This window comes from Frieseomelitta varia, unplaced genomic scaffold (genome assembly GCF_011392965.1).
Source record: "Frieseomelitta varia isolate USP_RPSP 00005682 unplaced genomic scaffold, Fvar_1.2 scaffold_275, whole genome shotgun sequence".
In the NCBI taxonomy this organism is placed as follows: Eukaryota; Metazoa; Arthropoda; class Insecta; order Hymenoptera; family Apidae; genus Frieseomelitta; species Frieseomelitta varia.
In genome coordinates this window covers 632,006-649,456 of record NW_025110007.1, presented here as the reverse complement: position 1 = coordinate 649,456, position 17,451 = coordinate 632,006, and the positions used below count along the sequence as shown (strand labels likewise).

The following is a 17,451-nucleotide window of genomic DNA, read 5'->3' as shown; positions in this document are numbered from 1 at the left end:
AATTACTATCGCTCGCGCGCTCGGAAGAGAACGCCATATTAATTAAACGCGGCGATAGATTCAAGGAATAAACGGATTAACACTATCGTTTATCAACGGGCGGCGGGTTCTCAATTAAAGCATCACCGATGAAACGCTCGGTCCGCCGATATAAATCCAGAGAGGGTCGTGATCCTCCACCCTCCCCCTCCACCAGTTAAGAGCCGACTTCCTTTCCATACATCAGCCAACCCTTCGGCCGCAGAATCGCGCCGCGGCAGCTTTGTGCCGTGCCTCTTCCTCCTCTTTTTCTCCTTTTTTTTTTTTTTTCGCTCCGCTCGCCCCTCCGTTGACCGCACCGCGTACCCCTTTGAAAAGAAAAAAAGCAGAAAAAAGAAAGAGAGAGAGAGAGAGAGAGAGAGGATCCCTCTCCGGCGCCCAGTTCGTGCCCGCTTCTCGCCCCTTTTCTCCGCCTCCGTGCCCTTCGATCTCCCCACTAGCTTGGAAACGACCCGGTATCACCGCGACCAGGTTGGAGGAGAGTGTCGGCGCGCCCTTCCACCCTCGGGATGCCCTTCCTTCGCGTCGGTGCACGCGGAGGAAGAGAGAGAGAGGGACAGATGATCAGTCGGGGAGAGGGAAACGGGAGAGAAAGACGCCGATCGGTCGAAAGGAGAGGAGGAAGGAACGACGGGCTATGAGGGTGAGACCGAGGTAGAAAGACAAAAGAGAGAGAGAGAGAGAGAGAGAAAGGGACGTAGTAGTAGTAGGAGGGCAGGGAGAGAAGTATTATACACAGAAGGAGTATCGAGAAAGAGGGGAGAGGGAAGACAGGCCCGGCGAGCAAGAGGATCGTGGAGAGAGCGAGACTGAGGGGTAGTTCTGAGGCCGACGTCATAATCGATCGTCTTTTATTAAACTGCGCCAGATGGCGCCACCGCCGCGCACGGAACTACCCTATCGTACCCTCCCGTGTATATATACACGTATATATATATGTACATATAATATATATATATATATATATATCTACGAGTCTGTGTACAACGTGTACACGAACGAGAGGACGAAGGAGGAACGTGGTGAGTCGTAGGGAGATAAAGAGGGTGCCAGAACTGGCAGGGGTTGGCGGGAGGAGTGAGGGGGGGGAGGCGGGGGTGGTAGCCACGGTCCTCGAGGTGGAGGGGGCAGAGAGTCAGGGTGGGCAGAGGCGGAAGTAAGGGCGGTCGCGTGTGAGAGCCGCGAGGAAGGGAGCAGAATAGAGGAGAACTTGCAGGCAAACGGCGCGCGCGAGATAGAGAGAGAGAGAGAGAGAGAGAGAGAGAGTGAGTCGGAGGGTGGCTCTCTCGCGAAAGGAGAGGCTGCAGCCAATCGTTTAACGATTACCCACTCTATAGAATCTCGCGTTTCCGATGTCGCCGTTATGCCCGATCCTTTCGTCCTTACGGACCTTGGCGATCCTTAGCGCGGCCCGCGCGAAACGTTTCCGGCTCCTTATTCTCTCTCTCTCTCTCTCTCTCTCTCTTTCTTTTTTTTTAATAGTTATCCTCGAAGGGCATCGCAGCAGAATTACTCTATATTTCTTCCGTGGATATTCCTCCGCGCCTTCCTGTTCGAGACGATCCAACGAGGCGAAACACACGGGGGGCAGGGAAGAGGAGGGAAAGGGGAGGGGGGAGGGGGTGAAAGGCAAGTTGAACGAAACAGGGGAGAAGAAAGTTCACGACGATTCTCGCGCAACTTCTCGACAGCGCGTTCTCTTCTTACGCAGAAGCGGGTTTTGCCATCGACGTGTTTAATCGAGACGGCCACGGTCGAGGATTTAGAGCGGGGCCGCGCGATGAAAGGAACGCGCGAACGTGTGGCCGCAGCCAATAAGTTAACGATTAAACGCGATTCGAGAGGGGAAGAGAGAGAGAGAGAGAGAGAGAGAGAGAGAGAGAGGGAGAATGGGTAGGGTGAATTGGAAGGGGTTGAAGTCCGGCGATTGGAGTGATTATCGCGTCGAGCCGGTGGAGGCCGCTCGAGTGATCATTCATTATAATCCGAATTATTGTTATACAGTTTTATCGTCGAAATCACGCGTCGCCGCCGTTATAATGGTAATTTCAATTATTACGATTCGATGAACTGAATGTGCGAACTGACCGCGAACCCGACGTGAGAGAGAACCGTGGATCGAAAAGAGGTGTGTGGGGGGAGGAGGGGGGAGGGGGGGGAGAAGGGTAAGACAGAGTATTTTTCAACGAGACTGACAGAAACAATTCGAAACGATATATAAAAATGATCGAGAGCAGAGCGATACGAGCGGAAAGCTCGTGAACAACGCGAGATGATTCAACTTCTCCCGAAAAGCCTCGCGTCTTTCACACCCGAACGGAGAGAGAGTCGCTTTGTTACTTTTGTTATACAGTTCCCGAACCTGTCTGCCGCTGACGGGACAATCAATCACCGTCGCCCACTTGCAAAACGTAAAACGAAAAGAAGAAGGATCGTCCTGGGTTAAGGGGCGGAGGGGGCTGGGGGGAGGAAGTACTCCTTGATTTCCCTGGGTTGCATTCCATAATTCCCGCCCTCTCAAAACTTGCACAAACATATATCGACCGTGGCGGATACCCTTCGCTTTTAATATACGCGCGCGCAATTAGCACGATTGTTTTCCGCGAGTGTTCAACGCAAAACTATTTAATTGAAAAAAGAATCGGGGAGAGAGGGAAACGTTTTCGCTCGCGAAACAAGAGTGAAACGCGCGAACGGATATTATTCGGGATATTATTCATAAATGCATATATATCCTTTTCAAGTCTATTATACCGCGTGCAATTAATACTGCGTATAAATGTTCCGGTTTTTTTCTTTTTTTTTCGTGATTTTTCTCTTTCTTTCTTTTTTTTTTTTTCTCTTTTTTTCGTTTTTTCGTTTCATTCGTTCTTACAGTTTTTTTCATTATGATCGTTTAATTAAAAACAATTCAGCTCGTTAATTAAAAAGAACTTACGCGTTGTTTGAATGAAATATCGTTTATTTCAAGGGGGGGGGGGAGCGGGGTGGTGGAAAAAGAAAAACAGAGAAAGAGAGAAACGAGTGAAAGGCGCGTATTGATCATTTGAAATACTCGCGAGTGCATCTCTTCCTTTGTTTCAATCATACGCGAATGTTCTTCCTCCTCTTCTTCCTTTCTCATTTTCGCTCATTCGAAAATCTTTCCATCGGCGGTGGCGTTTAATGGAAAAGGATCGTCTCAGTCTGTGAAAAGGATGAAAAAAAAAAAGGAATTCGCGTTCGAGCGAACCTCTCCTGCATTTATATCCGCACGAAACGACCCCCCTCTCCAGTTTTGATTTTCGAGGATCCTCGGATGGAGTGTTCGACCCTAAGCGAGCAACGTCTTGAGCTGGATATTAACCTCCCTCTACGATCTCTTTCGTTCGTGGGAAGCGTCGGATTCCCAGGGATTTTTGCCTTTTAAACGGACGAACACTCGAGCGTTTATTTCATCCGCCCGTCCGATTTCCCGGATTTACGCTTGCCTCGCGGGAAAAAAAAAGAGAGACACACACGCACAGAGAGAGAGAGAGAGAGACGGAGGCAATTTCGTCGACGCGCGTATTTCCCGAAACGTACACATATCTATCCGAAGTTTTCATTTAAACGAACGGCGAATTATTAATTATAAATCGTTTAATTAATCGGGCGAAAAACAAGAGCCACGGGGGAGGGGGGGTTAAGGGGGGAAGAACGAAATATTTTTCGGTAGAATTTTTATGCGCCACGTCGCCGTGAACGTCGCCTGTCAAGCGTTAAGCGTTGCGAGAATTCGCGCGCGAATATTGTGTATAATAGATCGTGCATAAACGAATCGATTATCGAGCAATAAATGACCGAATCAATAAGTGGCAATTTGCATCAATTATTAAAATATAAGAACGTAACGGAGCCTTTGACTAATTACCATTGAAAAATTTCTGCTGCCTTTCGTAAATCCATTGTGTGTAATGCGCGAAATTATTGCGATATCATTGAACGACGGATGAACCGGGACCAATAACGACGATAAATTGTTTCGTCAGAACGAAATGGGAAATTAAGGACGTTCAAACGTTCTCTAGAAATAGTAAAGAATTCGTTTCAACGACTGTACTGACAACGAGTTCATCATGGTCTTGAAGATTGAAATTTTCTTTCTACAACGTAAAACTTATTGTATGATTCCCCCCTTTTTTTTTTCATCATTTTATCGTCACTTTGAACATCAAGGATTAACCTTGAACATCAGTTGCCCTTGCGCTGGCAACTGATTCGCGGACCATAACGAGTGACCGAACCGTATACAATAGTTCGTCGCTTTCCTCTTCTTTTGAACTCGTCGGTACGATAACACTGGATAGAAATTATTAACAAGTAACAAATTTATTATTCTAAAATATCTGAGCTTTTCAGAAATATATAATTAACCTTCGAAGGGTGGAAACATTTTGTGAATCAGCGGAGGAAGTTGAAGAGGAGACATTGGACGAAGGATAAAGTTTCAAGGTTGAAGAGAAAAAAGTCCAAAAATATGTGAACTTTTTTAAAAATATATAATTAATTTGTTTTGCCTGAGATTATATTTAAATATACTTGAAATATACTTAAAACTTAAATATATTTAAATATATATTAACTTAAATTGTATAATATATATTATTATATATTATATAAACTTAAATTAAATATATATAAACCTAAATATATTAAATATATTTAAACTGAAAAAATTTTGCAACTTGGAGCAAAAAATTCTCGACGCGCGTGGCACGTCATTCCAGCGCAAGAGATTAAATGACGAGACGTTGGGATTTTTCGAATTTCTGTCTTTTTAATCCCACTTTGATGAATTATAGAAAAAGAAAAAAAAAAAAATAGAATCGCGCAGCAACAAGTCGGTGTAATAACTTCAATCTTCGAAAACAAATTGGATCACGGAAACAGCTTTACTGCGATACTTTGAAAAGATGTTTACAATTTTTACAATTTCCTTCGCTCCCCCCATCGACAATGCCATGTAAAAACATTTTTCGAAAAGAACAAACTTGGTACTGACCAAGGCAACAGATTCTTTTTCGCCAAGTCACATTCGAAGTGTATCGATGAATTTTTCATTGTCATTGATACGAAAGAAACGGGGAGGGGGGGGGGGATTTATTTTCCACGTAATCGCTCGCCACGTAATTGCTTCAAACGGAACGAAAATTTGCTCCCCCAAAAATATTTCCATCGAAAGTTCGCGCGAATTTTTTCCCTTTTTTTTTTTTTTTCTTCTTTTTTTCACATATTTTTCCATTCAATTTCAACGAACTATGTCGACAGTGCAATTACACGGAGGGCGGGAGGGGGAGGGACGTTGCGCAATGGTGTTTCCGCGACAAAGATGGGATAGCCACGGTATTGAGAATACAACGCGGATTTACCCTACTGCTAAAGAGCGTAATAACGCGTCGAATCGTTAGGGTTCTGCATCGTGTCAAGCGCACACACACCCTAGCCGAATGAAAATACGAAAACAATTTGGGTAAATTAATCCCTGGCAGATCCATGTAATTTTCTCGCCTCTGCTATATACGTTTTATATCCGTCACGTCTAACTCGCGTTTCCGCTGAAATCTCTCTCCTCTTTTTTTTCTTTCTCTCTCTCTCTCTCTCTCTTTTTTATTTTTTTTATTTTTTGGACTCTCCGACAAAAGTTTTATAAGTTCCATTTCGCGCGTGGTTCAAAGTTCCTATTTCCACGGTGGCATTAATTAGGTATTATTGTTACGTGTATTGTGTATTAGAGATTTTTTCGCTTTCATTTTCTTTCTGTTTTCCTTCGACTTATTTTTAGAGAAAAATATAGAATCACACCGTAGCCGATGGTACCATAATCTCGGGGACACTGTGCGCAGTGTCATTATCTCGTTATTTTTCGTTATTTATAGTGACTGCAACTGTGTTTTATTATTATATGTATTCAATACAGAATATATATGCGTGTTACAAAATTATGTATAATATAGTTACGAAGGGTTTTTCCCACCACGGAAATGAAGTACAGTGTTACATCTCGCAATATTCTTTCACCTCGTCGAAAGTCGGAAATAGCTTTCCAACTATCGTGCATAAAACTTTGAAACTTTTAATCCGATTTCTTAGAACTTACACGCGTGCTCGTGCACAAGAGAAAACGAATTGATGAAACAAGCTAGAAGTTTGAGTCTTTTCTTCTTTTCAGAATATTTTATGGCTCTCTCACTCAAAAATTATACACGTTTATATTCAGAACTTTGTCAGACTTGTTGCGTTTGAGAAAAATCTGAAGTCAAGCTAGTCGAAACTGATTGGCAACGAATTTCACAAAAAAAAAAAAAAAAAAAGAAAGGAGACATTCTGATTAATAACAAGAAATTATCCAATTAACTTACAGTACGTAAAATTCAGCACGAAAGTCGCTATCAATAGCGCATGATCGGATCTAGAAAATGCGATTGATTCGTCATCACCGGCGAAATAATAGCAGAATGAATTCGAAATGAAAGTCCCATTAACAACGGGAACTTCGTTCTTGTTTCCAGCAAAAAACTCTTTATACAGAACCAACAAAAAAAAAAAAAAAAAAAAAAAGAAAAAAAATGGATTGATGCAAATGAAAAAGTGAAAATGAAAGAGGAAGAATAGAAAATTAACGTTGAAAGAATGAAAAGAGTAACAAGGAAGTTCGCAGTTGGGTACGTCAGGTGCATGCAACGAAATTCCATAAAAATGTTCGACGAGATATTAAAGAACAATAAACATTTTTTTTTTTTTTTTTATCAATTTCTCACCCTCCCTATCACCGAGGCCAAGCAATATTAATAACGACGAGGCGCGGTTGTCAAGCGCAGATAACGTTGTTAAACGAGTTTCGAAAGTTGTTGATATTTTGTGTAAAATCGTTGGCAAATCGTAGCATCGTGTTGAAATAACGATCGCGAATAATGATTTTTTTCCCCGATTTTCGTTCGATTCTACGTTGAATCGAAAACTACGAACGAATATTTCCGGTATTTTTTCTTTTTTTTTTTTCTATAAATTTCAATAAAAATGTAGATTACTGCTATATTAAGAAGAGAATTCACTTGAAAAAATTATTAATTATTGTGATCGTGTAACGACTGGATGGCGGATTTTTATACGATTGTAAGGAATTTCAATGTAAAACAAAATATACAGCGCTCCTTGCAATACTTAGAATACTTTTTTAGACTTTATCTTTCTAAAAAAATTCGAAAAATTTTTTCCAGGATTTTATTTTATTTAAATATGACTCTGTCAGTCATCCAGAAGTACAGTGTGTTTTTTTTTTTATCATAACTTTAGTTAGTTATAACAGTTTCACGATTCGAGAATTTATCAAGGCAATTTTCAACAAAGCACGCTCAAAGTCTAGCCTCTCTAAATTTTATTCTACTCTTATTTACTTCCTGCATTTTTTGCGATGTGAATTAACCTCCTGCTAATCTCTCCTGCAGAATTCTGCTAACTTTTCGAATGCTAACTTTTTCCGTCTTCAATTTTCTCGACTCGAAACGAAGCCTCGAATTTCACTCTGTCTTATCTTTTTGTTCGCCGTTCAGTCAGAGGCAGAGACGATTTTAACACTAGGGTCTGACGCCTCGCTGTCGTACCCCCGAAAGGTAAACGCCGAAGGGAAACGCTCAAGGTCCGGCAAGATGTGTCAAACGCATCGACGTACGCTAGACTCGCGTAGACACCGCTCTCGTCTAGACACGCGTTGGAGTGGCGGCCAACGAAAATTCGAAAAGCCGTTTAGGTAAATCAATCCACCGCTTTAGGGTCAACGCTTCGGCGACGTTGTAGCTCGAGGCAGTAATAAAGTGGCGAGCAGCAGCGAAGCGAAGGGTGGCACCGAAGGCGAGGCTGGGTGGAAAAGGGATGGGAAAGGGGGTGGAAAATTTTCCAGAGTTCATGTGCGTTTGACGTTGGCCCGTTCAACGGTTCGGTAATACATGGTCTTTAATATTACGAAATCACGCGGCACCCTCTCGCCGCTCTCCTGCTTTCCGAGTTTCGCCACGCGAATGCTTGCAGGGAGAGTTGGAAAGAAGTATTAATCCTTTCAGGCACGATTCTGACGACTTGTTGTCAGAGTTTTGTGGATGTTCCAGAATCTTTGTGGAATATAAAATTGTGTTGATAATCATAATGTGAATTGTGTTAATGACAGATAGTTAATTATATAAGTTTGATAATTTTTGTAGCTTTGAATGTTGATTTCTTTTATACGTGAAATTTAGGAGAGTTAGAAAGAAGTAACCCTTTCAGGGACAATGTCCAATGTTAGTCAGACTTTCTGTGGAATATAAATTATATAAATTATATTAATAATACTAATATAAATTGTATTAATAAGATAAATTATGTTAATAACAGATAATTAATTATACATGTTCGACAATAATTCTTGTAGCTTTAAATGTTGATTTCTTTTATACGTGTGATTTAGGAGAGTTAGAAAGAAGTAACTCTTTTAGGGACAATGTCCAATGTTAGTCAGACTTTCTGTGGTATATAAATTATATTAATAATAATAATATAAATTATATCAATAACAGTTAATTATATAAGTTTGATAATTTTTGTAGCTTTGAATGTTGATTTCTTTTATACGTGAAATTTAGGAGAGTTAGAAAGAAGTAAGCCTTTCAGGGACAATGTCCAATGTTAGTCAGACTTTCTGTGGTATATAAATTATATTAATAATAATAATATAAATTATATCAATAACAGTTAATTATATAAGTTTGATAATTTTTGTAGCTTTGAATGTTGATTTCTTTTATACGTGAAATTTAGGAGAGTTAGAAAGAAGTAACCCTTTCAGGGACAATGTCCAATATTAGTCAGACTTTCTGTGGTATATAAATTATATAAATTATATTAATAATAATAATAATAATATAAATTATCAATAACAGTTAATTATATAAGTTTGATAATTTTTCTGTGGAATATAAATTATATAAATTATATTATTAATAATAATAATAACATAAATTATATCAATAACAGTTAATTATATAAGTTTGATAATTTTTGTAGCTTTGAAGGTTGATTTCTTTTATACGTGAAATTTAGGAGAGTTAGAAAGAAGTATTAACCCTTTCAGGGACGATGTCTGACATTAGTCAGACTGCTCCAGACTTTTTATAAAATTAAATTATACCAATAACAGGTAGTTAATTAGATAAGCTTGATGACACAATTTTATAGCTTCAAACATTAGCGATATGCAAACAAATTGCATTAATAGAGTTTCAATAGAATTTCATCTACATAAACGGGAGGTGAAAGGGGAAAGAAAAGGATTTGACATATAAATAAGAAGGAAGAGTGAAATCATCGACACGTTGTAATAGAAAGGGGGACGTCCCTCTTTATTTAATGCTCGCAAGGAAGGAGGGAAATATCCACGAAGAATTCCATTTCACACCGGCACGATTAGGGTGGAATTGCTCCGATGGCTCTGTTTAATATTGTATCCCCTCCTGCGAACGAACGCTTCGCTTCATTACAAACAACTATGGACAATTAATTACGGTCAAGCCTGTCTATCAATTTCGATCTCAACGCATCTGTATAATTTACCACACCTTTTTCCTTTCATCCGGCACATGATCGGTCCCGAATTTCGATTCGATCAATCATCCATGCGCCTGTCGCTCGGAACGTTGTAGCGAGATAGATAACCGCGTTATCTCGCCGCACAGTTCTCACACAAAATTGCGAATTTTCCAGGTGAAAATCTGGTTCCAAAATCGGCGAATGAAATGGAGGAACAGCAAGGAGAGGGAGCTGCTGGCAACGGGCGGCTCTCGGGAGCAAACGTTGCCGAACAAGAACAATCCGAATCCGGACCTGAGCGACGCGGACGGGGACAGGCCGAGGATGGATCTGAGCGACGTGAGCCCTTTGACGAGCCCGCAGCGGCCGGAGGAACAAACGGAGAACGAGGAGGACGAGGAGATCAATGTCACGTGATGAAATTCCAGCGGTGATCCCGACGGGAACGTGTTCGTTTGATCGTGGCTCGTGATTCAGGACTGAACGCAAGGAACAATCAACAGGCGGACGAGAAGAATTCACACGCGTGAATTTCAATGAATGGAAGAAGTTTCACCCTACACTCCCCCTCGCCCCCTCCCCCTCGCCTAAATCAAAGTAATCAAAGTGTGCCCGTTCGATGAAATAATAATAATAAAGTTCGTTATATTTAGATTCCCGGGATTCGCAGGAATTCGGAGGAAATTCTGAAGCTTGGTCAACACATTGGGCACAAAGATTCTCGGTCGCGAGTATTTTATATGTTAAGATATATATATATATATATATAGTATATATATATGACTGTGAATGTTTGATATGCATACCAGATAGACATACGAAAAAAGAGACACGTCGGAAGCAATAGAGGAAATACTGGGTCACGAACTTGTCCTAACTTGCAGTTAAAGCGACCACGAATGAACGAAACGACCAGCGACATATAATACACGGGTGTACGAAATAGTCTCGTATCATTTGTTCGTTAAGTGTCCCTGTCGAACATGATAAATCGTTCCAAGCGGATCGATAGGTTCTTCCTGGCCCGCATCCCGGGATCTACAGCTTTCAGATGATTTCCGACTGTCACACGATCTTCTCTGCATTTAGCAATCGCAACGACATTATCTTTTTTAACTCACGGATCTTTGTATAGATGTGATTTTCATCTTTCGCGACCCCCCCCCCCCCAACCCCTCCCCATCTTCCGATGACCAGACGACACGCAGTAATACGCGGCACCGATAAAAAATCGCGACGATCAAAGATGATTTTTTTCAAATGGTCTACGATCTAAGTTTCAGGGTTTGAAGCTTCGAAGTTGCAGAATGCAGCGAAATTTAATTTTCGTGCAGTTAATTTGAAATTCGAGCCAGGATCTTTATCGGTGTCTCGCGGATTTATCGTATTAACGTTTAAAAAACAAAAAAAGGAACTCGTCGCGACAGCACTGTATACACGTTCCACCGTGCTACGTTTTCGACTCGCGAAAGTGGATCTTACAGCGCCTAACGAGTAATAAATCTACGACTAACGAAAGTTTGATGACACAATTGTGTTATTTCACTTTCGTTGCGAAAAGTTCAGTTGAATTAACAAAGTTGTATCGTTCCTTCGAGCCATCGACACTATTATCCGAGCAACGTTTTACTTCGTTGCGACGTCTCGAATTGCAAAAATTGATTTGTGACCGTGAGAAGTGTTTTCGCCATAATGACTGTACATGTAAATCACAATCGAGTATATTTACTGTTTGAATTATCGAAATTTCTCTGTCAAATTTTTATCTCTCGCGAGAAAGCTTCGGCATAATGGGATTTCCACTAAACCAGGAAATGTATTATATTGTAAGTAGAAATGGATGTAAGTTTGCGTAATTTTCTGTAAGTTATTCGTATAAGGTTGTACTAGACGTAACGTTTACGATTACAAAAGGATATGTACCTAAGGTTTAAGGATCATGCTCTCGGGCATCGAAACAACCAAATGTAATTATTCATTGTGATGCATTATGATCTGTGTAATATATTGCAATAAAACTGTCTATGCTAATTATCTCGTTGAATCCTCTGTCTGTGGCAAAAGTTTCGCAGATTTCAAAATCAGAATTTTATAAAAATGACGAAACAGTAAAATAGGGAAACAGAGAGAAAAAAAAAAAATATAAATATATATATATATTGTAACATTCACCAACGGAGAAAATATATATTGTAACATTCACCAACAGAGAAAATATATATTGCAACATTCTTGTGTATCCGTTCAAGCTTGAACAAGAGCTTTGCCAATGTTCTTCCCTTGCAGCATGCCAACAAATGCATCGAACATGTTCTCAAAACCCTTTGTGATTGTTTCACGATAGAGAAGTTTCCCCTCGTGTATCCATTGAAGATTTTTCTGTACGCTTTCGTGCCAACGGTCGTACCAATCAGAAATCAAGAAACCTTCCATTTTCAATCGGTTAAACACAAACTGCGGTTGGAGAATCGTTGATTTTGGTAACGACGAAAGATCTGCATTGTACGAGGCAATAGATCCGCATGCAGCAATACGGCCGTAATTTTTCATCTGGTATATAACAATAGTGGAAATTTCTCCTCCTACCTGTTGTTATAACATAGATATAATAAATACATATTATAGATATATATAATATACTAATATTAGTGTATGTATTGCTGAAGCAAGTAAAATGTATACAATACTTATATATACCGATACTAATATATTAATATACTATGTATTATGCTATATAGTATACCAGATACTATAATATATACTAGTGCTAGAGAACTGTACATTATCAAAATAGCAGTCAATTCCGTTTGGCGCAGCTTTCTTTAAAAAAACTTCAACATCTTCGTTTTTGTAATCAATAGCATAGTCAAAACCAAGTTCTTCTACCAGCCATTTACACTTCTCATCTGAATCAGTAATGCCAATGACGGTAAGTCCAAGAATCTTTCCTATTTGACCAACGTGTGAGCCAACAGCTCCTCCTGCACCGCTCACAACAAGAACTTCACCCTGTTTTGGCTTACAAATATCTAGAAGGCCAAAATATGCTGAGTTTCTGAAAGAGGATACAACATCTTAAGCAAAAATTGCTCGGAAAACACAGATAAATGTGTGTCATGTTGATCAGAAAATTATACAGAAACAGATCAGACTGTAATATTTGGATGATATTCATTACCCTGTTATTCCTAAAATTCCTAAGTGCAGTGATGGTGGTAGATCTTTTATATCAGGTAACAATTTTGGTTTTAACTCTAAGAAGTCATATTCAGAGGAATATGGATTTATAATCGAGTGTGTTCTCCATCCCAAGTAACCAATAATTCTTTCTCCCACTGGGAATTCTGTATTCTTTGATTCAATGATTTTGGCTACTTGACTGCCAATCATTGTTATACCTATTGGATATCTCTGAGTGTAAACGCGCATGTAAGGATCCACAGAAAGGTATTCTGCTTGAACAAGGAACTCTAAAATTTAGATTGTATTATTTTACTTCCTGTATTACTATCCTTATTTTATATTATTACTGCATACAATTAGTACTCGTTTAGCAATTAATAATCATGTTAATAAGCATTATATAATATAAAGGACATTGAATTATCAGATTATCAAATATATTTAAAAATTATTCTGCGACAAAATGATATTATCATTTTCAAGTCAATGGCAACATCGTAATTATCTGATCGTGCAAAATCACGGCGAAATTTCGAAAATATTCTCATTGTGAGAATAAAAAATATTACAAAAACTGAAATGTATAAAATAAATTATTTTCTCTTGTTAAACAATATCTTTCTCTGTTTGTATCTTCTTTATAAACGCAACGCGTGCAGTGTAAAGAAGATATATATTATTCTCTTTTAACTATAATTCTTCAACAGTAGAACATCTATTCTTTTCTTTTTATTTAAAATTCGTGTTTTCTTATCAACATATTTCTTCAAAATCGAAATATATACTTCGTAGAAGTCTTTCAATTTCCTATTTAAGTCCAAGATAATGAGCATGTCTTAAATATAGATTACTTTTTGTCTTAAAATATGTTAATGCGCACACCTGATTTGCACAATTTGCATTCCAAAACATGTTGGATTATTTGCATATCTATTGAATATTAATCTGGTCATTCATATTACATATAATGTATAATGCACGCGATATTAAGTATCGTCTATAATGTAACAAAAAAAAAAAAAAGAAAAAAGAAAAAGAAAAAGAGGTAATATTGTGAGTTTCTCACTCTGTTTCAGTAACCACGGACTGCTTCCATTTGTGATTTTCCCTCTCACTTTCTTAACCACGGACTACTGATTATGAGTAAATTAAATGAAATGCACATTTTTAGTTAACACCTATAATATACAATATATACAAAATAGAACAATATATACATATAATAACTCTCGCATATGAAATCACTCTCTCACACTTTAGTATTACTCTCTCAACTCTAACTCGCACATGGACACTTGTTTCATCCCTCCTGGACAAAGGCATACAACAGCGCAATAATCTCGTTCCACTGTCTTCGCTCGACTCTCACGTGTGCTTACACACATATCCTAAAATCAAATCTACAAACATAAAACCTAATCTACCAACATAAAACCAAACCCACAAATATAATTACTTAAATTGGATTCAATCTTGAAAAAATTTCTTCTATGATCGTAGAAACGTTCGAATTTGCAAAATTTTCGAAACCAACGAAAAGTATATTTATTTACTATCCCATCCATTGGATGAAGTAAAGATGCATCGTAGAGAAAAACAGGCTAAGCGCTGCGAAAACAGAAGTTTCAAACTTCGAAATTAGCCCTTGTCCGTCCGATGTCTTACGATTTTTGAAGTGACGTCAAAAATCGACAATTTTTCAACTACAGTCTTAAGATCTCTTAACTATGTCGAGGGGTGTACAATGAATGCTTTCTATTCTTAAAAATATTAGTCACAACGATGTAATAATCGCAATGCACGATACCAAGTGCTGACACGGTTAATAACAAATCGTACAAGTACACATTTCAACAATCGAGATGCATGTCTACTAGATCTTTACCTCCATTCTGAAGATCAGGCAGCTCCTCTTCGACCAGCTGCAAATCCGATGGCTTTGGATCGTTTTGAAAATGTTTCACTACGACGAATCTCTTCACTTTGACCATTTTTCTTAAATGTTCGCAAAAAAAAAAAAAAACGGTAGAAAGTGACTTGTAACTTGCACACGTTATAATCGTCACTACTCAAAGATTGATCTTCCCTTTACTGGAGAAACAATTCGGAAAACTAGTTCGTAAATGCAGCATGAAACTGTGAAATACTTAATATCTTCGCACACAGCGGTCTTTATCATTTAACCTATTAGCACACCTTGAACTTTGGACGATTACATCATACTTGTTGTTTGTTTCCCTTCCTCCCGATTTTCTGTTTTCACTGACCACTAATACACACACAACACACTTATCAACTTTTGCTACGCTCTGATAATGTATCAATTAAACGTCCTCTAAAATAATTATTGTATAAATGTTAAAATTCTTATTAACGATAAGTAGGCATTGACGCACTGGCCGATTTCATAAATCCCGTCTGTGATACACTCTACGTTTAAGCAACGATGAATTGCAGAACTATATCGGGTAAAATGATGCAAGAAGTGTAGAAGGAATTAAGCTTATTCATTCGTTACAAGTAAGCTAAATAGTGTCGAATAATCTTTCGAAATATAGAAAACAATTTAATTGTCATAAAATGAATTATTGAAACTATGAAATAATGTCCGAGGATATTAAATAATTAAATTACTGATTCAATTGCTATAAAAAAGTCATTAAAATTATTAACTAATATATAAAAATACCATGTAAATGCAAAAATAATTTCTCTTTTTGCAAACATATTACAATATTTGCTGTTGCCTGAAACTAATGGCGTCTATAAAACAGCAAAAATCTAACAATTATTAAATTTTTCATTATTGTAAAATGAAAGCCGTATTTCGAAATATTGAAGACTTCCGTATCAGCAAGTAATTTCCATACAACTAACAATCAAGATTAATTATGTACATCCTGTCCTGTACGAAGTATCACATAATTACCAATCGTCATGTACGCATTGCTTAAACTTTAAAATGTTTCTGAACATTCCAATTGCTTAAATACAATACAATATTTCTAATGATTCATTTACAACAATTAAATAATAAATTTTTTTATGACATTTCTAAGTATTACAGTCAATTATTTGCAGTGATCGAGTCACATACATTTATAAGAAAATTTAATTAATTGCTCCACATTATTGATAAATAAAACAGTATTGACACACGATACACTATGATATAATATAATAAGACCCGTGCGTAGTCACCTCCACGTGGTGAATCTTGATAATTGGTATCGTTTTTTAAACTTTATTTATTTGCAAAACGATATCAAGCTAAGAACTACGCGAACTACAGTCCAGTTTAGATCCACAAAATTTCTTACGGTCTAGACTGGACTGCAGGAACAATTAGTTAATAAATAAATTATTAGACTAACCCTTGCCAGAACCGGGAAATATTTAAGCGGAAATATCTCGATGCCCAGGAGAAATTCTTCGCTGAATATTTGGATTGAGCATCAGGAGAAAGCAGGAGGTGCCACAACAAAGCCCCCGTCGACCGGTTATCCTGATACACAGGATACTCGAAAAATATTTAAGAGCGAATATCTAACCCAAATCCAGAAGATGTATATCGCCGAAATTTCGAACCTTGTATGAAAAGTGTAGCCGGCCTATAGCTCCTAAAGTACGAGTCTCGAACACCGACTTGTACAAGCCGCAAGTGATTGAGCGCCTAGCGTCGAAGTATAGCGATCTTCGATGTTAAGCAAACAGAGTGCGGAACACCGCTCTAGGATGGGTGCCCGTCCAGCCTAGCGAGTAGAAATAACAACAAGCGGTCTGGGGTAAGGGGTCGTTGCCATCAGCCCTACTTATGAGTAGTAGGCAGCGACACTGAGACGAGAAACCCACAAAAAACCATCCTTCATCCTTACACCATGAACACCCATTATCGCCCGTCAAGAAGAAAAAATTTTAGGTGTCGAAGAGGTGGGGCAACAAGAAAATACCCCTCCGTCGTGACCTTCTCCATTGATACAGAGGGTTTTCGAAAAATATTTCAGCCGGAATATCTTCGGAACAAAGAAGAATTTCTGGCTGAAAATTCGAGCTTTGGCTATAAGGAGAACATGACACTCAAGGAGGGTGGCACGACGTAGTCGGCTGATGAGCGTTTCTTGTGATACAGACGCTTTTCGAAAATTTTTTAATCTAAAGTATCTCGTGAACGAGGTGGAATTTCTGACAGAATATTATAGTTTTGAATCAAAAGAAAATGATACACGAGGAGATGGCATCGCACAGCTGATGAGCGGTTCTGCTGATACAGACGGATTTTGAAAAATTTTTGACATGCAATACCTCATAAACAAAGAGGAATTTCAGACTGAAAATTCGAGATTTGTATCAGGAGAACATGACACTCCAGGAGGTGGCACGACATCGCCGGCAAATGAGCGGTTCTCCTGATATAAGCGTTTTTCGAAATATATTTGATATGCAATATCTCCTAAACGAAGAGGAATTTCTGACTGTAAACTCAAGATTGGTATCAGGAGAACATGACACTAGAGGAGGTGGCACGACATCGCCGGCGGATGAGCGGTTCTCCTGATACAGACGTTTTTTGAAAAATATTCGACATGCAATATATCATAAACGAAGAGGAATTTCTGACTGAAAGCTCGAGATTGGTAGCAGGAGAACATG

At 38.7% G+C, this 17,451-nt stretch overlaps 2 protein-coding genes across 3 annotated transcripts; one reads left to right on the top strand and one right to left on the bottom strand.

Moving 5' to 3' along the window:
- The first annotated feature begins 8,533 nt into the window (after positions 1-8,533).
- Positions 8,534-10,035, top strand: LOC122529009 (homeobox protein DBX1-like). The gene is made up of 2 exons (XM_043654722.1): positions 8,534-8,542; positions 9,793-10,035. Exons 1-2 carry the CDS (start codon positions 8,534-8,536, stop codon positions 10,033-10,035), a joined length of 252 nt encoding a protein of 83 aa, XP_043510657.1.
- A 1,738-nt stretch (positions 10,036-11,773) lies between these two features.
- Positions 11,774-14,958, bottom strand: LOC122528995 (prostaglandin reductase 1-like). Of its 2 annotated transcripts, XM_043654703.1 has the most exons (5): positions 14,055-14,194; positions 13,868-13,979; positions 12,797-13,088; positions 12,400-12,673; positions 11,774-12,204 (listed from the first exon to the last, which is right to left on the bottom strand). In XM_043654703.1, the coding sequence occupies exons 3-5, from the start codon at positions 13,045-13,047 to the stop codon at positions 11,863-11,865; spliced, it is 867 nt and encodes a 288-aa protein (XP_043510638.1). In that variant the 5' UTR covers positions 13,048-13,088; positions 13,868-13,979; positions 14,055-14,194; the 3' UTR covers positions 11,774-11,862. The 2 variants fall into 2 exon arrangements, with proteins under 2 accessions (XP_043510638.1, XP_043510637.1); XM_043654702.1 differs by lacking the exons at positions 13,868-13,979; positions 14,055-14,194 and adding an exon at positions 14,687-14,958.
- Positions 14,959-17,451: the final 2,493 nt, after the last annotated feature.